This window comes from Varroa jacobsoni, unplaced genomic scaffold (genome assembly GCF_002532875.2).
Source record: "Varroa jacobsoni isolate VJ856 unplaced genomic scaffold, vjacob_1.0 scaffold_1415, whole genome shotgun sequence".
In the NCBI taxonomy this organism is placed as follows: domain Eukaryota; kingdom Metazoa; phylum Arthropoda; class Arachnida; order Mesostigmata; family Varroidae; genus Varroa; species Varroa jacobsoni.
Genome location: NW_019214317.1, coordinates 67,955 through 83,067, shown reverse-complemented (window position 1 = coordinate 83,067; position 15,113 = coordinate 67,955). Strand labels below are relative to the sequence as shown.

General features: G+C 45.6%; 1 protein-coding gene across 3 annotated transcripts in view; it reads right to left on the bottom strand.

Moving 5' to 3' along the window:
* Positions 1-15,113, bottom strand: part of LOC111269796 (E3 ubiquitin-protein ligase RNF220) — a 79,535-nt gene that overhangs the window by 16,534 nt on the left and 47,888 nt on the right. For 2 of the 3 annotated variants that reach the window (XM_022849635.2, XM_022849634.2), the window contains exons 2-3: positions 994-1,203; positions 273-842 (exon numbers count right to left, since the gene is read on the bottom strand). In XM_022849635.2, the coding sequence (XP_022705370.1) occupies positions 273-842; positions 994-1,203 (780 nt within the window). Of the gene's footprint in view, positions 1-272; positions 843-993; positions 1,204-8,844; positions 9,923-15,113 lie in introns of those variants that run through there. The other variant, XM_022849636.2, reaches the window with a different exon arrangement.

The following is a 15,113-nucleotide window of genomic DNA, read 5'->3' as shown; positions in this document are numbered from 1 at the left end:
CGTACGACTCAACCAACTGGTTAATTCTGCTTGATCTGTCCCTGAGCTATACCGCCATCAGAAGGCAACACGAGAAACGCGCTTGTAGTCAGTCCAATTGTGCATTGGCTAAAAAAAGAACAAAGCCTAAGAAGACCCTCAAGACGAGGACGAAAACTGAAATCACGGAATTTCAGTGTACAAAAGTTAATCGTGTATACAGCTCTGGTGTTGCCTTGGGTGATCATGACAAAGGCGTTATTTACAACTACCGATAAACACGGATAACTCACCAAATCGTCCTCCTGCGTTCGTTCAGTCGGGGCCAACCACCTTCTGCAGCTGTAGAACTCGGCAAACTTCTCCATTTCCAGCTCGAGGTGCTCACTCATCTGCTGTGGAGTGAGCGTGATGCCGCATAGGGGACAGATCGGCGTCTGCCCTGGGCTGGATAACTTGCGTAACGACGGGTTAAATAGACGGAATAGATTGTCCCACCGTGGGGGCTCCGGAGTGCCCTGTGGAGTCTTATCAACGGCTTCGGGCGTCTGCTGTATCGCGATGTTATCCTCGACCTTGAGCAATTCGAGGGGTGACCTCCAGGTTTGGCCAGCCCCGACCCCAAGACGATTCTGCTGCGCGGTTTGTTGTTGCTGCTGCTGCGCTAGAACCTCTAGCGAGGTCTTTGCCCGGTGGTAATTTCGTGTAAACTCGAGGCACTTCTCCTTCATGAGGAGATCGGTAAACGCCGAACTCTGGTGACCGCCGAACATCAGATTGCGATTCATAAATGCGGATGGATCAGGATTAGGCAGATGAGGTAGGAACGGTGATGATCCAACGAACAGGTAGCTGTTAGGCACCTGTAAGCGCAAAAACGGTCAGTTACCGAACGACATAACAAAGTAAAACCCTCTGTTCAGTCCTTGCAGGTGGCAACTGGCCTGCTGCTTCTTAAACAATAATCCAACACGTTACAACCAAACAACATCATCTCCACCTCCGTGCACGAACCTGAGCACCGTAGAGCAACGATAGCGCGGGGAAACAGGGCGACCTTTGCGCGGCCTGAGAGAGGCTTTGCTGAGCTGCTTGTTGCGCCTGTGCCTGCGCTTTGAGCGCTGATTCGTGCGCCGAATCGGAGGTCGGTGAGGGTGGCGTATAGCTGACGGGCGAGGAGGGCGCTGAAGACATTGCAGTGCTGCCGCCACATGCCTGGCTTTCCTGAAAATTCATCCCGCATCGATAACGAAGAAGAATAAGAACGAGGCTCAAAAAAGGAAGAAGGACCGGTCCCACCCGAGAAGAATGAACGTGAAGAAAAACAGAAGCAGCAGTGGCTGTGTCCCAGAACGCGAAATAGAGATATACACGTGTACGCTGACCGAATATCGTTTACGGCTCTCAATAACTGAGTGAACCATCGGCAAGCTGAGCCTTCGCAGAGGATGCGGCAAGTATTTTGACGTCAGACACGGCTACAGTTACATTGACATATTAGTCATAAATCATGCCGTATCGAACTTTGAGATATTAACATTTATTTCTATTGCGTTTATTTGAGATTGTCTCATTTGGTGCACTTTATCTAATTATACATTTAATACGATCTATCGTAGCTTTGGAAATAGAAACGAGTAGAAAAGATGTGCTTAACTCATAAGCAATGAAAAGCATCGTATTTACTTTCTATTATAACATGTCTTAAGTGAGTTCGTGTTGTACAAATATAGGATTCATACCGCATGCATCTACTATCGTGCAGTCGAATTGGTACGTTAACCCTGTAGGAGATTTCATAAATAAAAACGATGTCAACCTGTCAAATGTTGTCTTACTCAGGCTGCCTCACCTCAGCGCCAACGAGCTTCGACGCATGGGTGCCACCCACAAAGTGATCTAGTGCATCACTCTTTTCATCGAACAGTTTGATCTCTTCGCGGACCTTCAATTCAAATGCGCTCAAACAAAGACACCTTCATGTACAGACTAATAGTGGCCTTCATGTGTGGCAAATCCGAAGCTCGTTTGCAACTGGGCGCACCTTTCGATCGAGTGCGTCCTATTCGATTCCTGTGTAGCCTGAGCTCGCCCACGAGGTTTCGTTAGTTAGTCTGTCGGTGACTATCGATGCATTATAGAACAAACTCCATCGTGAGAGCCTATCTGTGAGGTCCGTCGGGTCACTCACAGCGTTATCTTTCGCCATCCGGGATGGCATCACAACCCCAATTCAGATCTCATCGATGTCTAGCGGCGCGCAGTTGAGCCAACTCAACTCATTGATTTCGTATCAGGCCAATTGAATGTGGAATTCCGCCATTCATTTCATGAAGACATTTCTCAGTACGATAGAAATAGGGAGCAGCAGCAGCAACGGCGGCGGCAGTAGCGGCGAGCTAGAGAGAAATTTACTAGACGCCGGTTCGCGCACTCGACCGTGCCACAGCCTACAAGGAAAGCGCTAAGAAAGAAGACTCTTGACGAGGCAAGCTGAAAACGATTCATCGCTTTATTGGCCGAAGACGGCCCAAATCCGATGAATCTAGTCGGTACAACGGGCTTTGACTGCTTCTGTTGGCTTTTTGACGAGCCAATGGCAGCGTATTTAGGTAAAGATGGCTATGGAAAAGCAGACGTGTGGTCGAGAACCGCTTTTTACTACAGACAGCACCCAACAAGGTTGACTGCGTCGTTGTAGAATCGTTTGATTACTTGACGGTGTAACAAGGCGATGCAAAGAAGCATGTGTTCGAAGGGGAAATTGTAAAATCTTCTAACTCTCTGTAGGCTGTGAGCGGTTTGGTTCGTGCTGCCTAAATACGCCTGCTCGACGTAAGTCAACAAACTTTGGTCAAAATGTTAAAAAGTTCTTGAAGACTTCCCTCCGGTAACGGCCACCAGGGTATCAACGCCGGCATCAGGGTGTGGTCCTACTCTATCTCTAACGAATTTGACTGCTTATGCCAGGTGCATAATATGTGCTAAAACCTATGGAGGAGTCCGCTGTCTGATAAGGAATCGATTATCTGCCCGTTACGCAAGCAGTGCTCATTTGAATCGTGAAGATGAGTTGCTATAAACCTAAGCAGTTCCTCAATCTTCGACCGATATCACCAGCTAGCATTTTCCAATTCTATAGAGACACAAAAGGTGAAAAGCAATATATGTAAATGTTACATATACAAAATTTTACGAATTAATCTATCAACATCACACCATCGGGTTGAAGATTTGGCAGCATCATTACTTCACCCTGATATGTGCGCGATAGACACTATCAGCATTAATTAGTGCTATAATATAAACGCCATATTGGCAACGTTATAGCCCACCTCTCCACGCATACATATATTGCACAGACTGCATTCGAGCTCTAATCGAATTTGGGTTTAGAATGAAGCTGAACGGCGAAGTCAAATCCCTCCATCGTCGCATCGCCTATGACCCACACTGCACCGCCAGCCCAACTCAATCCGGCGTTCGTATGTGTAACGGCAGCTGCTGCTGCTGTTGCTGCTGCTGTTGTTATTATGATTGCCGTCATCGTTCGCTATTGCAATAGTGTTTACATTTAGAGTTAAGTGGCCAGTGAATGCCGCCAGTTGGAAATGAAGCTGCGAGCTATTCGTAGTTGCGAAGCGCGCAGCTGAACCGGCAATGACTACCCCCGCCAACGGGCTCGCCACTTGTCGGGGATAAAGGAGAGGAGGTTGGTTGTCAGCACTTTCAATCGAGCTTTGGCTGAAAGCTCTATGGAGAGATCCGTGGCCGCGGTGAGTAACACCCGTTCCGACAGGAGTAACTCGGGGTTGGCGAAAAGCTTCGAAAGTGATGGGGACCTGCGACTGCGGGATCAGCTGCTTCGTGGGTAACTTCCCATGGTCAGGGGAATGCTACAAACTTGTATGAGAAATGACTTACCTTCGAGAAGCGCGTCTATTCCGTATTGTGTGGTAACTTGATGAAAACAGATGCGGAAAGCTAATCGGCGTCGGCTATAACTATATATATAATGTATTGGCTGTGTGAGTGCGCATGGTTGGCTTTAATATGCCAATTCAAATATGGCAAAAAAACGCTGGGCTGGTTAGGCGAAGGGGTAAAAATGTACTTTGGACGTTTGCAAATAACAATTTAAAAAATGCCCTGTTTAAAACCTGTTGGAAATACCGCCTGCTCAGATCAACGTAAGCAGCCACACAATCCGCACTTGGTACGAGCAAACGATTCCTATGTAATGCATCGGTCTAGTTCTTTACAACAACTTGTCTAACGCCGCCGGAAATACTTGTGCATTGCATAGAGCTGATCAGTTGTTGTAAAGGGAATCTGATTTACCACTTAACTTTCCGGATATCATGGGAATATCAGCCAGTGTCAAACCCACATTTCGCCTTTGAGTGATAGCGCTTTCAGACAGTTAAAAGCCTGGGCTTTTAGACTAAATGAGTTAGATGTTCAGTGATTGGCACAATCGTCTACGAAGTCGCTTCTTTTTAAGTGACTTCGGTCCCTTCTAGAGTCAAGATCATCTCTAAATAGCTAATTCGGCTGAAGATTCTATCAACTATTTGCATGTTAGGTTGGCACTTTAGGGTAAATCGTTCCCCTCAAAAAGGCAGAAGACCACGAATGTCTGGCTATCTCAATTGTACAGTGAGAGTATCTTTGAGTATCCATGTACTACTGCGTACCACAGCCGCCCCCATCCCATCGTAGCGAGTGCGTCAGGCTCGGTCCGTTCGAAATGTATATATATGTATTGGACTGTGGATACCCCCTGCCCCTTGATATAGAACTGCACACCGATACGCCAACCAGTGTTAACAACTACAATTCGTTCTGTGTTTAATGTTTTTCTTCTCCTGTTGTATTTCTTTGAATTGCGGGTTTGTCGAATGCCACCGTTTAAGTCAGCCTCAATGGCCTATCTGTATTTAAACGATACGTGCTGAGCGCGTCCATGCTCATCGTGCTTTCCCCGAAAACAAAAGCGCTGACTAATGAGTAGGCCCAGCCCGAGCAGGACGAACTGTCCGGGTTTCACTAACTCCAGGGGGTTGTTGTAAATGATATAGGAGAGCCGCTGCCTATTTGGACCTTTCTGCAGTAAGACACCTCAAACAGATCTGGAAGGAGTTGGTGTTCTAAAGAGTGCCATGGAGCAAGAGAGAAAACACTACTAGATAGAGATGAAACGACCGGACGGAAGAAAATGGAGATGTGCCGATGTGCTCGCCTGGTTTGTTGTCGTCGGTATTGTTGTTGTTGTACTAACTGAATTGCGTTCGAGGAAGTTCGACGCTATTATTGGGCGTCTGCTGTCGTCAGTGATAGACAGTATTATCATCTGGTGTTCGTTTGCGTTTCTAGGGCGAAGTAACCTCTAGTTGTCCCCTCCCCTCCTGTTTGGCCTTCCGTTTGACCCCTCCTTTGTCGACTCCTGATTTTCCAACAACGAGTGCTCGTAGACGAGACCAGGTAGGCCAGTTAGAAGCTCATGGTGTGCACTTTAGAGAGTGAACATTTTTTGGGGGAAGAAGGTGCTATTGATGACCCCACCGACTGAATAACTGCTACAACGATCCTGTTTGGATCACCTACCAGCGATAGATTTGTTTTTAAGTATCGAGACGCGATATTGTCACGGGGCTTGTTCCTCCAGAGATAACCAATCGAGATCTTAGCTCTGCGGGCTTCTTACATAGCGAGCTACTTAGAGCGGAAAGATTGTTATCACCTACATTCTAGCGATTGTTGTAACGCTAATGAGGCAGACACTCCACCATGAGTGCCACTAATATAATAGCAAGACAGATAATTAAAAAACAAAAGGTTGGCTACTAATTAGCAGACTTCAATAGATTCTAAATGGTGCGAGGTTACTGGTGGTTTCGTATATAGCCAAAAATTATTATTACTAATCTCAATACATTCTGTTTTATTCTACTGTGAGCAAACGGTATTTGATTCCCAAACTCTGACAGTATGCAGGTGCAGGTTTGAAGACAGAGGAACCTAAAGGTGGGTCGTTCGTCGTTCATTCAATTGCTTGTTAAAGTACGTTCTTCTGAGAAATACAATGTGGACTTGCTCGGTGACTAGAACTCATTCCTCTCACAGTAATACGCACATATATATATATATGTGCGTATCTCAGTTAGTATAGGGTTTTTTTGCTTCTCGTTGATGGCCTTACGGGCTGACTAATGGCTATTGTCGACCTTGTTATTGTTGGTGGGGTGTTAATCTCATACTATTTTATCTACTGTATGTGCACCTTCGAATGAACGTACCGTCCAGCTACCGAAAACGAACCAGTTAATTAGATTAGTTATATTTATTCAGCAAATTCTAAGTAGCTCGCTATAGCAGGGTCATGATAGTACCTTTAAGGCCAGACAGGAAGGTCGTCCGGATATGATGGGTGCATCAAAGGCAAAGGCCCTCTGCACGCTGGGATTCACATCAAAACCCATTCTAATCATTTGAACTCTAAGGTTTAACTAGCAGCATATAGAACTACGATGAAAATACAATATTCTAGTGTATGCTTAAGGTTAGCGTTGTCCTTTTCAGAGCCCCTGTTCATCATCATTGTTTGTTACCCTTTATGTATCTGGTTCGAGAGGACACTTGAAGGTACGATTTCGTTCTCGCTACGCTGAATAGCATCACCAGAATAGACAATGGAAGAAACCAAAACGCTCTAGAGTATGAAAAAGAATCACTGCCTTATTGTACTGTTATTACTGATACAAGCTCAAGCAGTTACCTGGCGGAAACGATCATCTGGCCGATTCGGCACGTCTCGTAAAAAGCACACCGTCATACAAATCTCCCCACCAACAGACGGCTAGCGGCTAGCCGTAAGCCAGCTAATTGACTCGACGAGCAAATGAAAAGGCTTTTCTGCGTGAAGTTATCTAAATTGCTTGCAAGCATTATCGACCCGAAACCGAGCGCAGAGAAAGACGCTAGCGTCGAGCAATACGAACTTGCAGAAACATGTCTTGGTATTGAGCGAGCGACAGCTCCATAGAGCGTAACGCGATGATAATCTTACCTATTAAACGGGTAACACGAGTTAAGAGATTTTGCATTGGCTAAGTTATATACTAGAATTGTATGTGTAGACTGTACTTGTGAGCACGACTGTCAACTTGGATATGTTCAGTTACCTTCGAGGAGGAGGACATGGTTTGTTCTCTGGTAAAAAATTATCACACGCAGCTTCTCGTTGTCTTTAATGAGGAGTATTGCTTGAATGATAACTTTTTCGATGAAAAGAAGATAACTATTTTTTCTCTAACAAAAAGTCGGTTATTAATAGTATTTCAAACGTATCAATGAGTATTCGAACAAGGCACAATCTCGCATCTCAATGCCATAACAGACCCTCTGTGCTGATAGAAAACTAATCTGTCGAGAGAGAAAACGTCGCTTTGAGAAATTATGACGCCATACGAAAAGTAACACGGTCATAAAGCCAATCTTTAGCTCGACGTAATTCTCTATAGGTTTTAATGGGAACCACCAGCCGTGTGTCGCTATCCGTATCGCCTCTACGGGTGTCTTTTTCTGGGGTCGCGCGTCATAGTGCAGTTACGCACTTCTCATAGGATTCGCAATTGATTGTCTCAAGTGGCGCTACAAAAAGCACAGAAGTACGAAGCGATCTACAGAAAAGCACAGAAGCACATCAACGGGAGGCATATAAAAATGTTATAGCGACGACGAAATAAAAACGATATCGGTGGGAAATAATCAAAGGGAGTGCCACTGTGAAACCCGTTCAAATGCTCACTCCCTCCCCAAATATTGGGTCTGTTTGGCTTGAACATTCGCATTCTATTCTACTACGAAAGATAATGGATGCGGCAAAAAAAAAAAAAAAAAAACTCCAATACGCACCTTTTTAACGGACAGCTAAAACTAGAGCCATAACTAGCTAACTGTTACAAACGCTGACAAGGGACAGAAACGGATCACTGTAGGCCCTATGATTCACTGCATTTCTCACCAACCAGTAGCATATTCCCTGTTAGTAGTAGTTCATGGCGGGGTATAATTTGCCGCATATACGGGATCACGGCAGGAGTTTACGTACATCTTATCTATAGAGCAGACTCTAGCATGATCAATTATGGATGCACACAGTAGCTGCTGGATAGAGAGCTTTGATCGCGAGCACTTGTGCGCATTAAAAATCGGCCGACTTTCAATTCCTCCTGCCCCGTCCCCGATTTACCTTAGGTAAGAGGAACTGAAACTTAGCTTATACTAAATGCCCCTTGTCGGGCCCTACTCCTGCCTGTCAATCAATATCGGGGAAAGCCAGACTGATGACGCGGCCTGAGACACTGCTGCTCACAAAGCACACCTAACAGTCGCCGGAATGAAATTAAATGATTGATTAGTCGATTTGGCTTGATCAGGCAAAATGACGTCTACCTTCTGTAACTGTGTATTCACAGGCTCTGTTACCCCTTACGAAGCGCTCACGAGCGGGTAGGTGCATTCATGGGAAAATAGGCGGGATTCAGAGCTGGCCCGGGGCCGGGCATATAGGAGGCGTTTTCGCCTGCAAGGACGTTCTGAAGCTAGAGCTTGCGGCCTATCGAACCCGCTCAATGTGGATCGATTCCCTACTAACATTGATTCGGGGGTCGCGAACGCACATTTTAGTTCCCGTATGCCTGAACAAAGGCGTTTGTAGCTGTTGTCAGGTGGATCCTATTCAGGGAGCATTATAATAGAGCGTTACCCGCTTGCATTATATTATTCGTACGGAGACGTATCCAGCATTGCATCACGGTGCCACAGATATATTTTGGCTGAAACTTTACTATGAATACTTACAGCTATGCTCATCGTTGCGAACGCCGTGTTGTGGCCAAGGGTTGCCTGAGGGGAAAGTAGTACGTATCTAAGTTACGCTTGAATACAGAAGATCACTGAAACACATACACGTAGCGATGATCACACTTAAACACGTTCACAAATTCGCAGCGCGTGCTTTCTGTGACTGATAGAACGGGTCCGTCTTATTAGACACAATACAGTCAATTGCACAGTGGCGTTCTGTTGTACGACTTCTGGAACATGTTATCGTGAAGTTTTTATCGTGAAGACGTCGAAGCAAACGCTTCGACCCGGTCCGCTTGCGAATTGTTCGAGCTGCTATTATCACACGGTGGACCGCGCGTGTACCAATAGTGCACTATCGATCAAAGAAGTGGGCGGAAAAGTTCATTGGAGAACACACAGCATCTAGAAGAGTTTCGCTTGTCGCAGAAACGATCTTTTGTACAAATGCTTATTAAGAGCCGATTCGACCTCACTGTTAGAGTGTGAGTAAATTAAAAAACAGTGCTTTCGCTATACAGATGCGCGTCAAATAGTTTACAAGGCTACTGTGCCTATATACTCTACACCAGAATATTAACTAACAAGCAGTAGAACTTAATGAATCTGATCGTACACGCTAGTGTTCGCTATGATAGACTAAGTTAGTAGTAGCACGTACTAAGTCCATTTGAAGCGGTCCAACTTGTGGATAGAAACAACTTCCTTGCAGTTGAAAAGAACTAGCTCTATCCAAATGAGCTCAGTGCCGAAGCAGCCAAATCAACTGCACCTCACAAAGAAACCAGTGGACTTCGGAGTGCAACTGATCTCGAACTCGTACTTCAACTAATAACTGAAGTAGCCTCAGCGGCGGTGTTACTTTTGCGTTACTCCTTTGCCTCGTGGTGGGTTGATAGTTCGAGTCGGACTTCAGATCTGAACGTGTCCGTAGAGTACTACTGCTGGCGCATAGAACAGAGACAGTCGTATGTCTATGACAGAGTCGATACAGGCCGGAGTGCTGCAGCGCGACTTCTGGCTACTGGCTGCTGCTGCAGCTGCTGCTGCTGCTGCTGCTTGCAGTGGTCGTGGCAGGAGCTAGCGAACGCACTGTGTATCGTCAGATAATTAACTGAGAGAGCCCGGGAGTCCGGACCCCGAGCCTGCGCAGCTCGGCGCGGCTGTAGCCAGCAGTAGCGGCCGCCAGCTACCGCCGCTGTGGGCGCCGGTTCGGCAGCGCTCACCGCGGCAGCAGCAGCGGCCTCCAGTCTCTAGATGCAGTCACGGCGGCGCCAGCGGAGTTCCAAGTGAGTGAGTACAGCAGTGCGAGTCGAGGGAAAGGGCAGGCTCTCGGAGGGAGGAGACTCCGCTGCTCCGGAGCCACTCAGAGAGCGCCGAGACGGAGCACAGGCGCCGCCGCCGACGTGCCTGACTACTGGACCCATCGAGCGGACCAACTGCACCGACGCACTAGAAAGCGCAAGCCACCCACGAGCACACTACATAATAAGCTCCCGGCTGGCAGCGGAACCGGCGGCCGCGGCGGTGGTCGAGGCACAGTTAGAAGAAGAGAGCTACTTCTTCCCGCCGCCGGGAACCTCACGCGGAGTAGCCCGAGCACCGCGGTTGAAGACGGCCGGCGCTCGTCGACTGTCTGAGAGCTACGGAACTCCGAGCGGACTGCCGTCGGAAGAGTTAGCTCGCAGCTCGTTGTGAGCGATGGCGCTGAAGTGTGCAACCGGGGAGAAGCCGAAAAAGGTTCACGATCTCTCTTTTCCTGCCGGCAACAACATCGACTACCGCTGCTATACTACAAAAGGATTTCTGCTACGATTCGTAGCCGTAACACGACTACAACACCGAAAACAGCAGTCGCACACAAACAAACAAGCATTACAGTGCCTACAGGAATGAAGGCCATAAAGGCACCACATAAGGCGTATCATGTACGAATATACGTCACCGGACTTTGTGGCGATATAGATACCACTAAATATATAGAAACTACTTGAATATAGATATAGTACGGGCGTTCTACGAGAGCGTAGCCCAGATGATGGACATGCTCGTTGTGCAGGCATGACACTGAAGAAAGTAGCAAACCTGTCTCTAAATCCCTAATGCAACTTCCGGTCCGTTGAATCGGATTTCATAGAATGCCAAAAAGATGTTTATTTTTCTGTGCACACGCCACCGGCCGCTATTCTGGCTGTTATTAAAAAAACCTGCCTTCTCTCTTACCATATAAAAACTTACGAGCATTGGTGGTAACAAAAATCACACAAATGCTGCCACAAGAGAAAATCCCCCGAGGCTTTTCACTGGTAACGTGTCTGCCTATGAAGACTTGGGACACATGTGAGGTGGGAACCAAAGATCAGGGATGAGCCACACTCAGTTTGCTTGGGATTGGGCACCTTATGTATTAATACTATCGAATTATGCTCTCGGACAAGGTCCGAGGCATTGTGATAGCTTCATCTCAAGCTTCAAGCTAAGCTCTGTTCGACTTGTCGTTGTCTCTCGCTCGCGGTATCTATCGTACTTCAAGCCTGCGCCGTTGCAACTTACGCTCAAACAAACTCACATCCCTTCCCTATAATTATAACTACAGTTAATTTGCATATTAACTTGTGCTAGTATAACGGGTTCTCCGCATTTTCGGGCTCAATGCCCTAAGCGAAGACGGCCTCATAGGAAGGTAGCGAGCCGAATGTGATGTATTGCGTATATATTTCAGTGTAACGGAACCCAAGTAAACCATTGAATTCACTGTTGAGCGGCTAACAAAACACGAAGGTGTTTGAAAGGGGCAGTATTATTTCCATTTCCGTTGGGCTCTAGTTAAGCTAGCTGGGCCTGGCTGAAAGATAAAAGTACGTTACTGTTATAATACTATCCGAATGCAACCGAACACACATTGAAGATAGTGAATTATAAATGCAACCATAAAATTGGCAAAAAAACCGTAAGTAATAGTCTTGCTTTGTCTGACCAGGTTCACTCTGCACGGGGCCTGGCTACCAATGAACGTTATAATCTACACAAAAATGTGCCGCGAAAACTTTCAATTGTAGCTTGTATTTACATATAGCCACTGATACCTGTGCAGGGTAGACGGATCTCCCGTTAATTAACTAAATAATGAAACCTTGTCGTACTTTGTACCTTTACTTTATTAACAGTAGATGTGACAACGTTCAACAGGCCCAAGTCGCAAGCAAGGTACGCAGTATACTTTGAACGTGCTGACAAATGACTAATATTGCTTCATGGAAAAGTGTGAAGTTCACTGGCGTTACAGTGGACAGAAAAAGGGCTGCCGGGTACCCCGAGTCCGATCAGCCGTCAGATCAGTCTAATAGAATATATTCTTGTCTTTCGTCGTTATCATTGTCGATATCGGAATAACTATGGGCCTGATAAGGATTACATAAGAGTAACAATCTAAACTGTTACCGCGATTGGATACTATAGTTTTGTAGAGGAGCGGATCGGATTCCGGTTGGGATTCGCCGATATTTTCTATGTTCGACATTGTTTAGCCTGTTCAGGCTATTGAAGACTTGCTGAAGGCTTGAGTGTGGCTCATTATATGTCTGATGCGCAAAATTGACAGACTGTATAAACAAGTTGAAGTTGAGCTGATTTGTTTTTGTAGATCGGTAGAGTGTTGGATTTTGTTATCATTTTAATAGAACCATCAACACTGATGGCTGATCGTAATTTTTCGACTTGAAATAGGTATCAGCGAGATTTCACAAACACCATCAAACATACTGTAACAATGTCTCTTCTCCACATTTCCGCATTCTCAAGATATACGTGACTCATAGACCATACAAAATAGATCTATGTCGGTTTTAGGTAATTAGCAGCAAGCGTAAAATAGACGCGTAAATATCTGTTTGCGGGAATCACCCAGTGACCTTGCAGGCCGCTCCTTTTGTAGCTGCAGCCAGCCAGGCAGGCGGTAAGGAAAAAAATTAATTTTGTGCGTAGGACAACGATTAGCCAGTTCAACCAGGACGTATCGACTGGGTCGCCCCATTCGTTTGATCTCTCACGCATGACACTCGTGTATCACAGTTAAAGCGATAGCAACGGAAAGGGAATTTAACAAAACCCGCTTCCTGCAATCTGTTAGGGATGTACGTGTCTAACAAGTGCAATTTGTACAGCTGCTATCGGTATTGGGGGAGCGTTACGTTTGGGGAGAACGAATTTTGCGTGTAAAGCGTACGTTTTTCAGCTCGTTTAAACACTAGATGAACAAAAAAGTTACGGTAGTTATTTTGGTCGATTAACGTTCTGGGTATCCGGCGGCCTATCCCACCGCTAGCAAGCTTCATACCAATGGACAAACTGTTTGGGATCGCAGGTTCATGATAAGATCGGTTGCACGCCGAACGTGCGTTGGCTGGTGTCCAAGCCGAACATTTAGTTCTTTCATGTTTATTATCGTTATCCTAATGTTATAATTAGTGTTGTGGTTTTCGAAATAGTGCACAGCTCGCAAATGCCCCCTTTAATTGAACTGGACGCAAGTGTCTTGGGGGACAAAATTAACGCGACCAACTCGTATCAAGAGCTTCCGATATTCCAAATTATCCAAGACTGCTATCGTGAGCAAAAACAAAGGTTAGAGTTATACCTTTCTGTTTTTTGCTCTATCCACCGGCAGAACCATTGATATCACATGTTTGAAACGAGTATCGCGCTCTAGTAAAGTTGTCATACCATTCACGTATCTTATATGGATCGGGGACGCTTTAGATTTTGTCATTTGATAGTACAAATAAATCGCTTTACGCGGTAAGCCTTCAGCTTTCACGCCCGGTATCGTCGTTAGGCGTCTTATCAGACAAATGGCTGGCTCTCAGTATTCCTGTCTACGCCTGGATCGAATCTAGACCACGATATACGATTTGCCAAAATATAGCATAATAGTTACCTGTTTCTAGTTGTGATTCATTATTCACGGTCTACTTGTCCTACCAAGTCTCTGACTATATACCATATATGTTTGCCACACGCTTGTGACCCCGCAAGCCACCGGGAGGCGCTCCAATGACGTCGCGTATCCGCATCTGATGAGACTGCAACTATCAGTGAAACTGGTTACTTTCATAAGTACTCCTCTGTATACCGTCTGTTTCAGGGCAAGGGGCGCGTTCATTAGTCGTATTATTGTACATCGGCCGCTAAAATCACTAACAATAATGGCGTTCTCTTGGTAGTGAGGCCGATATAGGACAACAAATGTCTAAGACATCTTTAATCTTTATCCCAGTTGCCGTATAAGCTTTCAGGCGTGCGAACGACAAAAACATTACTGTTCGTTTTGTATGAACAAAGCAAGGTAAACACTCACGACGATTTATCTTTCGGGTTTTTCTCGTATCGTTCTCCTATGTTAGGCCGAAATGCAAGAAATTAATTAAGAAAAAAAATTAAGAAACTAATCGTTAGGATGATTTCATAGAAGTAAATACCGCCACAGATCTTTTTTTGTTTTGGATGCAGTCGGATAGTACTTGTACCTAAAAGGCAAATTGAAGGAGCGGGCCTCAAATAATGCCTAAATTTGACGAAAATTTTGAACAGCTGTGAAGATCAGAGGCAAAGTTTGTGACGATTTTAAAACACTTGTGGTTATTTCCCCGCTTTATTTCTACTTTCAAATATGGCATTATTTAAGCGCTTACTTATTATTGGAGGCACCCTCGTTATTACGGAATTCGGCTTGTTTACAAGGTTGTGTCAGCTTCAATAAAAAAAACTCTACGGTCTTTCGGAGATTTTATCGTCTTATTTTAATTACCTAAGAACCCTGGTCGCACCCATTTTGCCTCCCGCGTCTATGTTATAGTTGATGATAACCGGAGTCTATCCAAAATAATACAAGAACATATGGTAAAGATTATACCGACGACGGATACGTTACATAAAAGTACGTCAAGAAACCTCTTCGTTGCAGACAAATACATGTAGAAAAACAGGAGTCATTATACAATAATAGCTATCATGGGTATGTTCAGGGCACGTGGACTGCGCAAAGCTTAAGTGTTTCACCTAGCGAGACAGAGTGAACTCCACGACCCACATCATACGTACTAGTCGGTAATTCATTCGTGTGTAGAAGTCTCAACAATGCCTCATGTACAGCACATGCTTTAAGCCGAGTTACAGTGACCGAGGTGCGTGGTGATATGTGGGGGGAAGGGAAGAGGTAGAGAAAGGGACGCTTCTGAGATCAGGGATGCAAAAGCAGAAGAGGA